The sequence below is a fragment of the Thamnophis sirtalis genome, unplaced genomic scaffold (assembly GCF_051295495.1).
Source record: "Thamnophis sirtalis isolate CommonGarterSnake01/CBP01778 unplaced genomic scaffold, rThaSir2_p1.2 scaffold_9, whole genome shotgun sequence".
Classification (NCBI taxonomy): Eukaryota; Metazoa; Chordata; class Lepidosauria; order Squamata; family Natricidae; genus Thamnophis; species Thamnophis sirtalis.
Genome location: NW_028261389.1, coordinates 22,320,980 through 22,332,863, shown reverse-complemented (window position 1 = coordinate 22,332,863; position 11,884 = coordinate 22,320,980). Strand labels below are relative to the sequence as shown.

The 11,884-nt window shown below is 42.1% G+C and overlaps 1 protein-coding gene across 4 annotated transcripts in view; it reads left to right on the top strand.

Moving 5' to 3' along the window:
- The first annotated feature begins 3,133 nt into the window (after window positions 1-3,133).
- KIAA1549 (KIAA1549 ortholog) overlaps window positions 3,134-11,884 on the top strand; it is a 120,848-nt gene continuing 112,097 nt past the window's right edge. For 3 of the 4 annotated variants that reach the window (XM_087723018.1, XM_087723020.1, XM_087723017.1), the window contains exon 1: window positions 3,134-4,248. In XM_087723018.1, the coding sequence (XP_087579144.1) occupies window positions 3,990-4,248 (259 nt within the window). In that variant the 5' untranslated portion in view covers window positions 3,134-3,989. The remainder of the gene's footprint in view (window positions 4,249-11,884) is intronic. The other variant, XM_087723019.1, reaches the window with a different exon arrangement.

Sequence of the window (11,884 nt, the reverse complement as noted above, 5' to 3'; positions counted from 1 at the left end):
GGTATCCTTCTGCGACGACTGCGGGAGGTGGGGGTGGGAGGCACTATTTTGCAGTGGTTCTCCTCCTACCTCTCGGACAGGTCGCAGTCGGTGTTGGTCGGGGGGCAGAGATCGTCCCTGAGGCCCCTAACATATGGGGTGCCACAGGGTTCGGTCTTATCCCCCCTACTATTCAACATATACATGAAACCGCTGGGCGAGATCATTCGGAGGCACGGGATAAGATACCACCAATATGCGGACGATACTCAATTGTATCTGTCCGCCCCGTGCCAACTCAATGAAGCGGTGGACGTGATGAACCGGGGCCTTGAGGCCGTTAAGAACTGGATGAGTGTTAACAAACTGGTACTCAACCCAGACAAGACCGAGTGGCTGTTGTGTTTTCCTCCCAACAATTTGGCCAGTGTTCCACCGCTCAGGCTGGGGGGTCAAATTTTACACCCCTCAGATAGGGTTCGTAACTTAGGAGTCCTCCTGGACCCACAGCTGACTTTTGACCATCATTTGTCAGCTGTGACCAGGGGGGCATTTGCCCAGGTTCGCCTGGTCCGCCAGTTACGACCCTACCTGAACCGGGAGGCCCTCGCAACAGTCACTCGAGCCCTTGTGATCTCTAGGCTGGAATACTGCAATGTGCTCTACATGGGGCTGCCCTTGAAGTGCATCCGGCGACTCCAGTTAGTTCAGAATGCAGCTGCGCGAGTGATAGTGGGCGCACCGCGGTTCGCCCACATAACACCCATCCTCCGCGAACTGCACTGGCTACCTGTTGATCTCTGGGTGCGCTTCAGGGTACTAATGACCACCTATAAAGCTCTCCATGGTAGTGGATCTGAGTTGGGCCTCCTCCGAATTCCATCCGCCAGTCAATGCCGACTGGCGACTACGCGGAGGAGAGCCTTTTCTGTAGCAGCTCCAACCCTGTGGAACGACCTCCCCGTCGAGATTCGCACCCTCACCACTGTACAGACCTTCCGCACAGCCCTCAAGATCTGGCTATCCCGTCAGGCCTGGGGATAAGTTCCTAATTCGCCCCACCCGAGTGTTGAATGTTGAATGCAAGTTGTGTTTTTATTGTCTTATTTTATTCACCTACTGTTTTTGTTTTTGTATTTGCACCCCCCCCCCTTTTTGATTGTAAGCCGCCCTCAGTCCCCTCAGGGAAAAGGGCGGCCTATAAATTCCAATAAAATACTAAAAAAATACTAAAATCATACATTGAGGCACTCATGTGATCCACCCTATTTTATCATATTGTTAGTGACAATTGTTAAGCTAACATGGCATGTGTATATTATGGCTTAATCTGATTGGTGACCTGGATCTGACCAACCACAAATCAGGCAGCATTGGCTGGTCAGATGTTGAAGATTACTGGAAGAACAGACCCAAGTTAAATTGCAAATTCTCTCCAGCCAAGGTCCATCATGTTGTCAGGCCTCAGGTGTTTTCCCCATTATTAGCAAACACTTGGTTTAACACCAAGTGTAAAAGTAAATATTCTATTGCAATGTCAGCAACTCACCCAACTGTTGTCTCTAGCCTGCTGTATGAATCCTGCCAATAAGTAGTTTTCTGTGTGGGCTGAGGACACCACTTTTAAAACATATTTGTTTATTTAAGGGTCCAGCTGGGAATGGATGCTTGTTAAATTAACAACTTTTACATGCCTATAGTACCAAAAGGTATTCTTAATTACATTCTCATGCCAGACATGCTTAAGAGCTCGAAGCATTGTTAGAGACCCCACCACCCACTTCATAGTCTGTTTCTGTTACTCCCCTCTGGGAGGAGGTTCCGAAGAATTTCTAGCAGGAGTACCAGATTCTGTAACAGCTTCGTTCCCTGTGCCATCTGGTAAACACAAAAGGTTTCTCTCTCCATGTACATATCTGAACTAGACTGTGTGGTTTCTCCGTGTCATATATGCGAGTATATGTATAATGTTGTATTTATTTTGTCATGTTTGTGTAGTATATATTAGAGGTTGAGATCCTTTGCATGCAACGAAATTTCATTTTAATGTATGCCGATTAGTGTACATTCAAAGTGACAATAAAGTTATTCTAAGTTTAAGTCTAAGACTTAAGGCCCATTGGGATTTTTCAAAACATTAAGTGAGCAAAGATCCTTTTTCAAAAGGCAACTGGATTTTCTTCATTTTTTTCCTTGAAGACGTTTCGCTTCTCATCCAAGTAGCTTCTTCAGTTCTGCATCCAAAGCTTCATGGATGAGAAGCGAAACTTCTTCAAGAAAAACCAAAGAAAGTCCAATTGCCTTTTGAAAAAAAGCACTTGGATAACAGAATCTCCATAGACATTAAGCGAGGAACCTCTGTAAAAACGGTAAAGTTAGGGTGCTACCGCTGCCGCCCAAGGAGGGTGCGTGCGCTCCTTCTTTTGTTCCTTTGCAAATCGAGGGCGCAGAAGAGCGAAGACTTCGGATAAGCTCTCAGAAAAAAAAGTGAAGCCTCCTTCATCCCAACCAACTTCAAAGGGAGGGTAGGCGTCCTTCTCCTTCTGTTCCCTCCCGCCTCCCACGCTGGCGTCCCTTTACTCTCCCTCGCCGAGACCGTGCCCGGCTTCTGGCCGCTTAGACCCGCTTTCCTTTTTCGCCGTCCGACTGAGAGGACGGAACTGCAAGGGGAAGAGGAAAAGCTACGAGCAGGGAGGAGAGGCGGAGTTCGCCCTTTGTGACGCCACCGCGATCTCGCCTCCACTCCCCTCCCCGGCTTCCCCCCACCCGCTCCCCACCATTGCTCCCTCCCCTCTCTTTTTTTTGGTGCGTTTTGTTAATGAAAAACTGTCCCGCGCTCCGCCCCAGCGCGCGCATGCTCGCCGTCAATTGCCCAGCCGAGGAGTTTCTGCGTCCGGCGCGCGCTTGCTCGTTCTCCGCCTAGCTCCCCTCCCGGCTTTCTTAGCCACTGCCCAGTCTGCGCTCCCCCCCTCCCCCCCGCCCCCCACCGGCACCACGCGCGCGGGCGCGCTCCCATCCGGCCACCAGCGCGCGCGCAGGTGCTTTCCAAGCCTCGCCTCGCCTTTTCTCCCCCCCCCCACACCCCGCCCCCGCCTCCTTGTCTCCGCTTTCTCCTCCGCCCCCCCTCCTCGCCGCCGAAGAAGCGTCACTGGGAAGCTGGAGGGTGGGCTTTGTGGAAGAGAAGGAGGGCGCAGAGAAGACAAAATGAGGGAGGCTTCCCGTTAGCTGCAGGAGCGCCGCCGCCGCCGCTCCATCCCACGTGAAGAGTCGGGAAAGGCCAAGAAGCAACCGCAAGCAGCCGGTCCCTTTCTCTCTTTCTCTCCTCTTCCTGGACTCTGGAAAAGCAAGAACCCTGGACGGCCGGAATAGCCCCGCCAGCTGACTTTTCTCCGGCCTCTCCCGCTTTTCCTGCTCCTCTCCTGGCGTTTGCAGTCCCCGGCTGTACCGAGGAAGGGGCCTCGTCTCCCGCGCCCTGGCCGCTGCTTGCCTTCCGCCGCGCCGGGTGGCAGCTCCTTTCCCCATCCCAGTGCGGGGCTCCCTTTCTTTCTTCCCCCCCCCCCCGCCGTCAAAGCCTGAATCCCCCCGGCTTCTTTCCGACTGCCGCTCTGCCTTCTCCACCTCTTGCCAGTGGTCTGGCTCCATCCATTGCCTTTCGCGCCGGTTCCTTCCTCCCAACCTCTCCTCGGAACGGGGTTCCCCAATCCACACCCCGCCCTTTTAACGTAGGAGAAGCTCCTTTCACTTTATCGCTTTCCCCCCTCCCCGTCCCCCCTCCCTCCCCTCCATCTTCTCTTCCATAGTGCCGCTTCTCCCTTCACTAGTTCAGACCCTGCCTGCTGGCCCCAAGAGATTCCCCCCTCTTCTCCCCCTTGGGTCACTTGCCAGCTGCTTTCCACGTTTGCCGCTTTCACCTGCAATTTGACAGCCCAGGAAAGGGGGGGCTAGATGTGGGGAAACCCCCTCCCCCTCCCCATGCCTTCAATGACTGATTGCCTGACCACTGGGGTTGGATGCCCAGAGGAGAAAGTGGACAGCCCACTCAGCGATTTCATCTGAGGGATGCCTGTGGTGGCCGAGAGGATGACTTGATGTTTGGCTTTGCCATGGATGGGTTGAGATGCTTCATGGTTGCCTTGGTCACGTTGCTGCTCCTCTATCGCCCACGTCCACCTTGGTGCACTGCCCGACACCTGGTGCTTTGGACAGGGTTCCCGGTATTGCTGCCCATCTTACTGTCGGTGCCGGCTACTCTGACTTCCCCCGTAGCAGGTAAGGGGACAGAAAAGGTTGTTCTCCAGTCCCAGATTTCAGCTTCCTGGCTTCAGTATCTCTTTCCAGCTTCTTTTGTTGAGCCTGCAATTAAGGTTCTTTTTAATGACTTAGGGAAAGTCGTGTAGTTTTACCTTCCCAGCAGACATTGTAGCCAAAGGCTTTTTAGAATAGCAATAGCAATAGCAGTAGACTTATATACCGAATCATTCCCATCTTTCTCATCCTGCCTTCATTTGCAGGACAGTTATAAATGAGGGTTTCTCCACCAAATAAAAGTGTTTCTGGAATATTATATCGATGTGCACTGTGAGGATGTAGAAGAACAATTAGGGTTATGCCTCTCTCTTTTTAAATGTATCTTTGGGAGAAAATCTGTTTGCCTTTTGCTGGGCTTGTATGGTTAAATCTGAGAATTACTTTCTTTCTAAAATTGTTTTTACAAAGTCAATATATTTTTTCATTTGCCGGTGAAATAAATAACCGCCATCCTTCTGTGTGTGGAAAGACTAGGAGGCCCTCTCTGTTGGAATGGATAAGGAGTGGCTTGCTGCTTGTAATTGAATTGTGTTTGGAAAATGGATATGCCCCTAAAAACTAATATACATTAACAATGTATTTGGAATTTGCTTTGTTGTGGGAAATGGTGAAGCATTTTTCAAAATAAGTGCTTAGGTGTTTGGAAAGGTCTTAGTATTGGCTTCTACGATTCTGGGTGCATTTATTTGCAGCTCATTGTAGAATCACAAGGGCTGGAAATGAGAGCAATATGTAACTGTACAGTTAAACCTTGTTCACATTTGTGTGTTCAGATGGATCTGGTTTTGCAACCACTCATCCTAGTTTGTTAGCGTTAAACTGCAAGGCTATTTTATTCTGCTTTCTACTTATAGTAGAGTTTGAAATCCAGCTGGGATATTGAATTATATAAGTGGCCTGAATAAATTAAATAAATCATAAAGGTGGCAAACACATTGCCTAAACTATTTCCATTTCTAAAAAGATTCCCTCCTTCTTTCCTCCTTGACTGCCTGCCTGTCTCATGAAAAGGAAATACCATAGGAAAACCTTATTACAAACTTTCATGTGAGCTGAAGTTTAGCACACCTGGAGGATACTAAGGTGGGGAAGTCTGATTTATCTAAAAATTCAATTACTTCCAGGGACATCTGCTTGCCAGTTGAAACAGTTTTTATTGGCATGCCAGTATAGTATAGTATAGTATAGTATAGTATAGTATAGTATAGTATAGTATAGTATAGTATAGTATAGTATAGTATAGTATAGTATAGTATAGTATAGTATAGCATAGCATAGCATAGCATAGCATAGCATAGCATAGCATAGCATAGCATAGCATAGCATAGCATAGCCTTTATTTTCATTGTACCTCATGTATACAACGAAATTGGTTTTAGCCTCACTGGTTCAATCCATGACAACAAGTACAAACAACATAAATAGTATAAAGAATAACCCCTATGCAAATAATTAGGGGGGGAAAGAAAAAAAGAAAAAGAAAAACTAGTCATACCTTTCTGCGTGTGTGTGGAGTGATTGTGGTTGTGTTTAAGAGTCTGACAGCCCAAGGATAGAAATTATTTTTAAACCTGGATATTGTTTGGCTGGCTATGCTTCGATGTCTTCTGGCCGATGGTCGAAGTGCGAAGAGACACTGACCAGGGTGTGAATCATCTCTGAGTGTCTTCCTTACTCTGCTAAAGCAACGAGACCTGGCAATGTCATCCAGTGGTGTTAGAGGGCAACCAATGGTTTCTTGTGCTGAATTGATCACTCTCTGTAGTTCCTTCCTGTCTACAGCAGTTAAACCAGCATACCATATGTAATGCAGTATGTGATGACACTTTCTATTGTGGACTGATAGAAAGAGGTCATCAGCCGTTGTTCCACCTGATTTTTTCGCAGGACTCTAAGGAAATGAAGTCTCTGTTGGGCCGATAAAAGTACTGATAAAAGTTATGTTGGTAAGATGTTGGCTTTCTCTAGAATTGACCTAGCTACAATTTGGAACTCTCATCCTGATATCTCCACTTGAAAAGTTCTTTTCAGCAAATGGGAGAAAACACCTATCAGACTTCTATTGGAAATTGAATTATCACAATACCTAAGCTTTCTCGGGTACAGTTGATGACTTGTTTGAATGTTAGGCTTAATCACAGACTCAGTAACATCATGATGCTGTTCTAAATACTAAGAGACAACATTGGAAGAGAGCTGGGGAAATCAGAGTTGGATTCTCAGGATTTATAGTTACCTTCAGGATTGAAAAAATCAAGTTGAAATGTTGAGAAAGAGCAATTTCTTACTCTGGAAATTGAGGTGGATTAAAAAAAAGATGTAACATCAGTGTGCATTGTGATTTGATTCCTAGGGAAGGAATCAAGTTGGGAAAGAGATCAAGTGGGTTAACATGTGTTGAGCTATGGTTTAAATATGAAATTGATATAATTGATTGAATAACCATTGTTAACTGCTGCAATTAATGCAATTAGACATAACATATAGCATGATATAGATCACAATAATGTGGTTCACTCAACATGTTAAGCCAAAAGCAAGTAAACTTCCTTATGTGATATTTTTGTATGAACAAGGATTGTTCCTTGTGGACATTTGTACACTTTTAGGTTAGATTCAGAGACATTCTTGCTATCCCATTTCTAGCTGAATAGAACATACTGAGTGAAAGATGTATCAGGAGATTCTGTAGTTTAGTGACTATGGACATCTTTTAAAAAATGCCTTGTCTTAATTATTATGCACTTTTATCATTTGCACATACGATCTTCCCTTGGAAATTGTATATTAAGGCTGAATAGGCTGACTACAGATCTACCTTATCTGAAAAGATACCATGTTGGAGAAGACTGGTTTATATATCCTACTGTTTGACAAACTGACAAGACTTCTAAGATCTCTTGCAAAAAGAATGGCTGGCATTCTTCAGGTCTGCCAGGCAATTTACTTCATTCGGGTCTTACTATGCTTCAGGTGTTGCAGTCATTATTCAACCGGTGCAGCCTTTACTGAGATCTACTAGACAAGTTCAGCAAGAATGATTATATTTTACCAGCACATTCATCCTAGTTCTTTTCTTTCTTTCTCCTCGTAATGTCAGGATTAACTGTTCTGCACTGACATTTTTTTCCTTCTCCGAAGTAAACTGTCTTCTGTGTTGTTACACATTTTCCTGTCTGCAGTCAAGACAGGTGGAGCTGCAGTGAAAGTTGAACAGGTGATTTGTGGAAAATGTGGACTGGATGCAGTCTGGGAATTAGTTTGACACCCATTCTCAAATACACTCTCTTCCTTGCCTCCTTTTCTAAGCAGATCAGAATCTCTTTTCAATTAAGGAGCTATTGATATCTTTATAGTCATCTATTTACTGGAAACACGATTCTGTTTAGGAGAACTTGAATACCCTGATTTTGAAAAATCACTTGATTTGCCCAGAGAAGGTTTCAAAAATAGATTTTTAAATTGACTGAAAAGCCTTATCTATACTTTGAACTATATTTTTTCCAGATGTCACAGTTTTACTTTTTTCAACAAATAGTTGTTTTTTTTAAAATATATGCAGGTAGATTTTTTTTCTCTTAACTTTGTAAGTATAAATATGGTATTTGTTGAGTTATTACAATGTTGCTGTTATTAATATTAGTTTTTTTTAAAAAACTTTTCTGTTCTGTGTTCTTGTTACAGTATTATAATCATATACTGTATTTCTTTGTTCAAAGTGTTCTGCATGAATTGTTCCATTGTAAAAGGATATTGTCAGTTTTAAAACAAGATATTTATTCATCTATCTAATATGCACCAAGGGTGAAGTTATTTTCTGTTTTAACCTATTTAGCAAAGGTAGTAGGTTATATATTAAATTGGTTATCTTATCAATCCTTTAAGTTTTTCAAAACAAATTGATATTGTAATAACTATAATGGCCTGTAAAAATGAAGGCATTGGTGATAGCAATATTTCTTTCCTTCCTTCCTTCCATCCATCCATCCACCCATCCATCCATCCTTTGACTTACATGACACTCCAATAGATAATTGACCATGACCAACTTATGATCCTACTTCACTTAAAGATTAAAACCACTGGGAAGTAATTAGATAAACAAACAATGTTATATAGTAAATATCCTATGCTGCAGGACCATTGTATGTCATTAATATTTCTATTTTTTTAAACTGGTACATAGGAATTATTTAATACCGGTAGTCCTCTATTTCTAACCATTCATTTAGTGATCATCCACAGTTACAATGGCACTGAAAAAGTGACTTACAATCAGTTCTCACACTTAAATCCTTTGCAGCCCCACAATCATGTAATCATAATTCAGGTTCTGGGCAACTGAAGTATATTTATGATGGTTGCAGTAGGGTCATGGGGTAACCATTTACAATCTTCTCATTAGGCTTTAGCCTGGGGAGCTGGATTGACTTTGATTTGTTTAACTGCAGTGATTCACTTAACAACCATGACAAAAAAAGGTCACAAAAACAGGCCAGACTCACTCAACAACCACCTTGCTTATCAAGGTAATTCTGGTCCTGATTGCGAGGGTAATTAAGGACTACCTGTATAAATATTATAGTGTATTTGGTCCAAAATCTATTGAACCAAAGCTATACGTATCTTTCATGGTGGAATTGTTTGCTTAGAAAAGCAGATTCTTTGCCTCTTTTTAGACTAGCAAGATCATTTTTTCGAAAACTACCTAATTAGAAGTTAAGATATTTCTAAAGCAAAGGTGGACATGTAATTAATTGAATGTAACAGCATGCCTCCCCTGACATTGACAGTAAATTTCCCTGCACTGGGTGCCTATGTTTGTTATTTGCATAATAATATAATTTTGAATAAGCATGTGATTATATGCTTTGAACATTAGAATATGTCCATATTGTACTACTAATCCTTTTACATTTTTATAAAGCCATATTTTTCTATTAACATTTGAACTGGAATATATGGAGTGTCTCTTCCCCCAGAGTTTTGTAAGAGAATAATTACTTCAGGACCAAACAGCTTTTTCAAAATTACCCGTAACTTAGTTTTTCTGATTTTTTTTAAATAAATGGATTTTAATTTTGTAATTTGTTTTTAAGCATTGTTGATTTTACTATGATGGTTTTATTTAGGGATCTTTTATTGCTTTTTTGTAAACTACCCTGAGCTTTCATGAAAGAAAAAGAGTGAATTGTAAAATAAACAATAATAATAAAATAGGAAGCAGTGGTTTGATCCAAGAAAGAAATGAAACAGAGAATATGGATGTTTAACAATTACCCCAAGACTTAATGTGAATGATTAAATCATAGATTACTATTTATAGATGAACCAAACCAATGCAGTTTTTTAAAAAAATTACATGTGTAGGAGTTACTATTTATATGAGTACAAGGAATTGTTTTAAACCAGATTAATTTAAAGGGTTCTTAAATAAACCTCTGATACTTGTTATTAATTTTTATCCATGGTTTTTAAACATTCAATCTGGTCCTCGATTAAAAAAAACCTGAACTTGGTTTGAAAACTTTTATTATGCAGTAAAACAGATTATGATGAACCATAATTAAGAGAAGGGAAAATTTCACAGTGATAAAGTTTTAAGCTAATGAAATCCCCTGATGCAATCCTACTCTGAAGCCTGGAAGGATAATTACCCCCCCCCCCCTTTGCTTGGACAAGTTGATCCTCTAGCCCACAGGTGTTAAACTTGATTTCATTGAGGGTTGCATCAGGGTTGTGTTTCACCTCAGGGGGCCAGGGTGGGCGTGGCCAGGGTGGGTGTGGCTAGCTCAACGTCACTCAAGTTGAGGGCACCTATGGTGGCCCGAGTGCTCTGATAGCGAAAATGGGCTCCTGAGCTTCATTTTTGGCTGCAATGACCTCCTGCAATCCTCTGCCAGCCAAAATTGAGCTTGGGTAGGCTGCCCTCCCAAGCTCCATTTTCACTGGCAGACACCACGGGTCGCTCCTTTGCTGTTTCCAGGGTGGTCCCACGGGCCAGATCTAAGCAACCCATGAGACAGATCTAGCTCCCAGGCCTTGAGTTTGACACCCCTGCTCTATCTCACGGGTGTCAAACTCGATCGCGTCACGTGACATCTTGTGACGTATTGTGATGTTCTTTGCCTTTGCAGAGCTGGGGTGAGCATGGCCTGCATGTGATGCATCCAGCCTGCAGACCGCCAGTTTGACAGATCTGCTCTAGCCTCAGGGATGAGTTCTTTATAAACTTCATATCTGATGTCTCCAGTACTTCTGTCCATTTTTATAGATCATTTCAGTGGGAAGATCCCATCACATTAAATAGTTCTCCCAGCTGAGCAAAGCATCAAGAGGGCAACTGAATTCAGAATGATTTTCACATGTATCTCTCCTTCCTATCAGCTGAGTATTAGAATGTATTTGAGCAAACTGACTGAAACAGACAATCAAAAATCAAGGAGGAATAAGGCAGATCTTAGGGAAAGTTGATCCACCATCACCCAATCTTTGGTACTTCTGCTTCCAATGGGAAAGATTCACTCCACTCTCTGCTTATAGGCAGCTTTTATGCATGTTGAACCTTTGATTTCATCTGTCAGACTAAATTGTGGGAAAAATAGAAACCTCTTTCATTTGCCAGTTCTTGTTTGATGATTTTTTGTTCTATCTTTCATTGTGATACATTGGAGTCTGCATTATTATTACTATGAATCTTCTCATCTATTTCCTCCCACTTATGACTATATGACTGTAACTCTGATGCTTGTATCCTTACGATTTATATTGATTGTTTCCTGGTATGATTTGATTGCTTATTTGTACCCTATGACTATCATTAAGTGTTGCACCTTATGATTCTTGATGAATGTATCTTGAATGTATGTACACTGAGAGCATATGCACCAAAGACAAATTCCTTGTGTGTCCAATCACACTTGGCCAATAAAGAATTCTATATTCTATTCTATTCTATTCTATTCTATTCTATTCTATTCTATTCTATTCTATTCTATTCTATTCTATTCTATTCTATTCTAGTTCATTTACCAAGTGTTGTGCCAATGAAAGAGAAAATTAAACAAGGTTATATGTTAGCTCTGCATTTGTTTAACTTTTACTGACATGATGGAGTCCAAATAATTTGGTCTTTTTTTGTCTCCTAATCTGAAAATGTATAAAAATGTATATATACTTTGCTGTATTCAGATGATATAGCATTGGCATCTATGATCTATAGAGAGATTCTGATATAATACTGTAAAAAAGATTGTTTGGAAATAAATGATAAAAAAATCATGGGTTTTTCAAGGAAGCTAAAAAAATTATACTTGTCATTAAAATGGGCACCCAACTCAGGAGATGTCATAATTAAAATATTTGGTGATTGTTTTCTATTCTGCTGGAAACAGGAAAGACAATGGTTCTAATATTGGTCTGAAATATTGAAGTGGAAAAGAGGTGGCCCTAAAAAAAATTGAAACTAATATACTGACTATATAGTCTCTATAGCAGTCTCTATAGCATTCGCTGGCTGGGGAATTCTAGGAGTTGAAGTCCAGACATCTTCAAGTTGCCAAGGTTGAGAAACACTGCTCTATAGGGCTCAATTGAG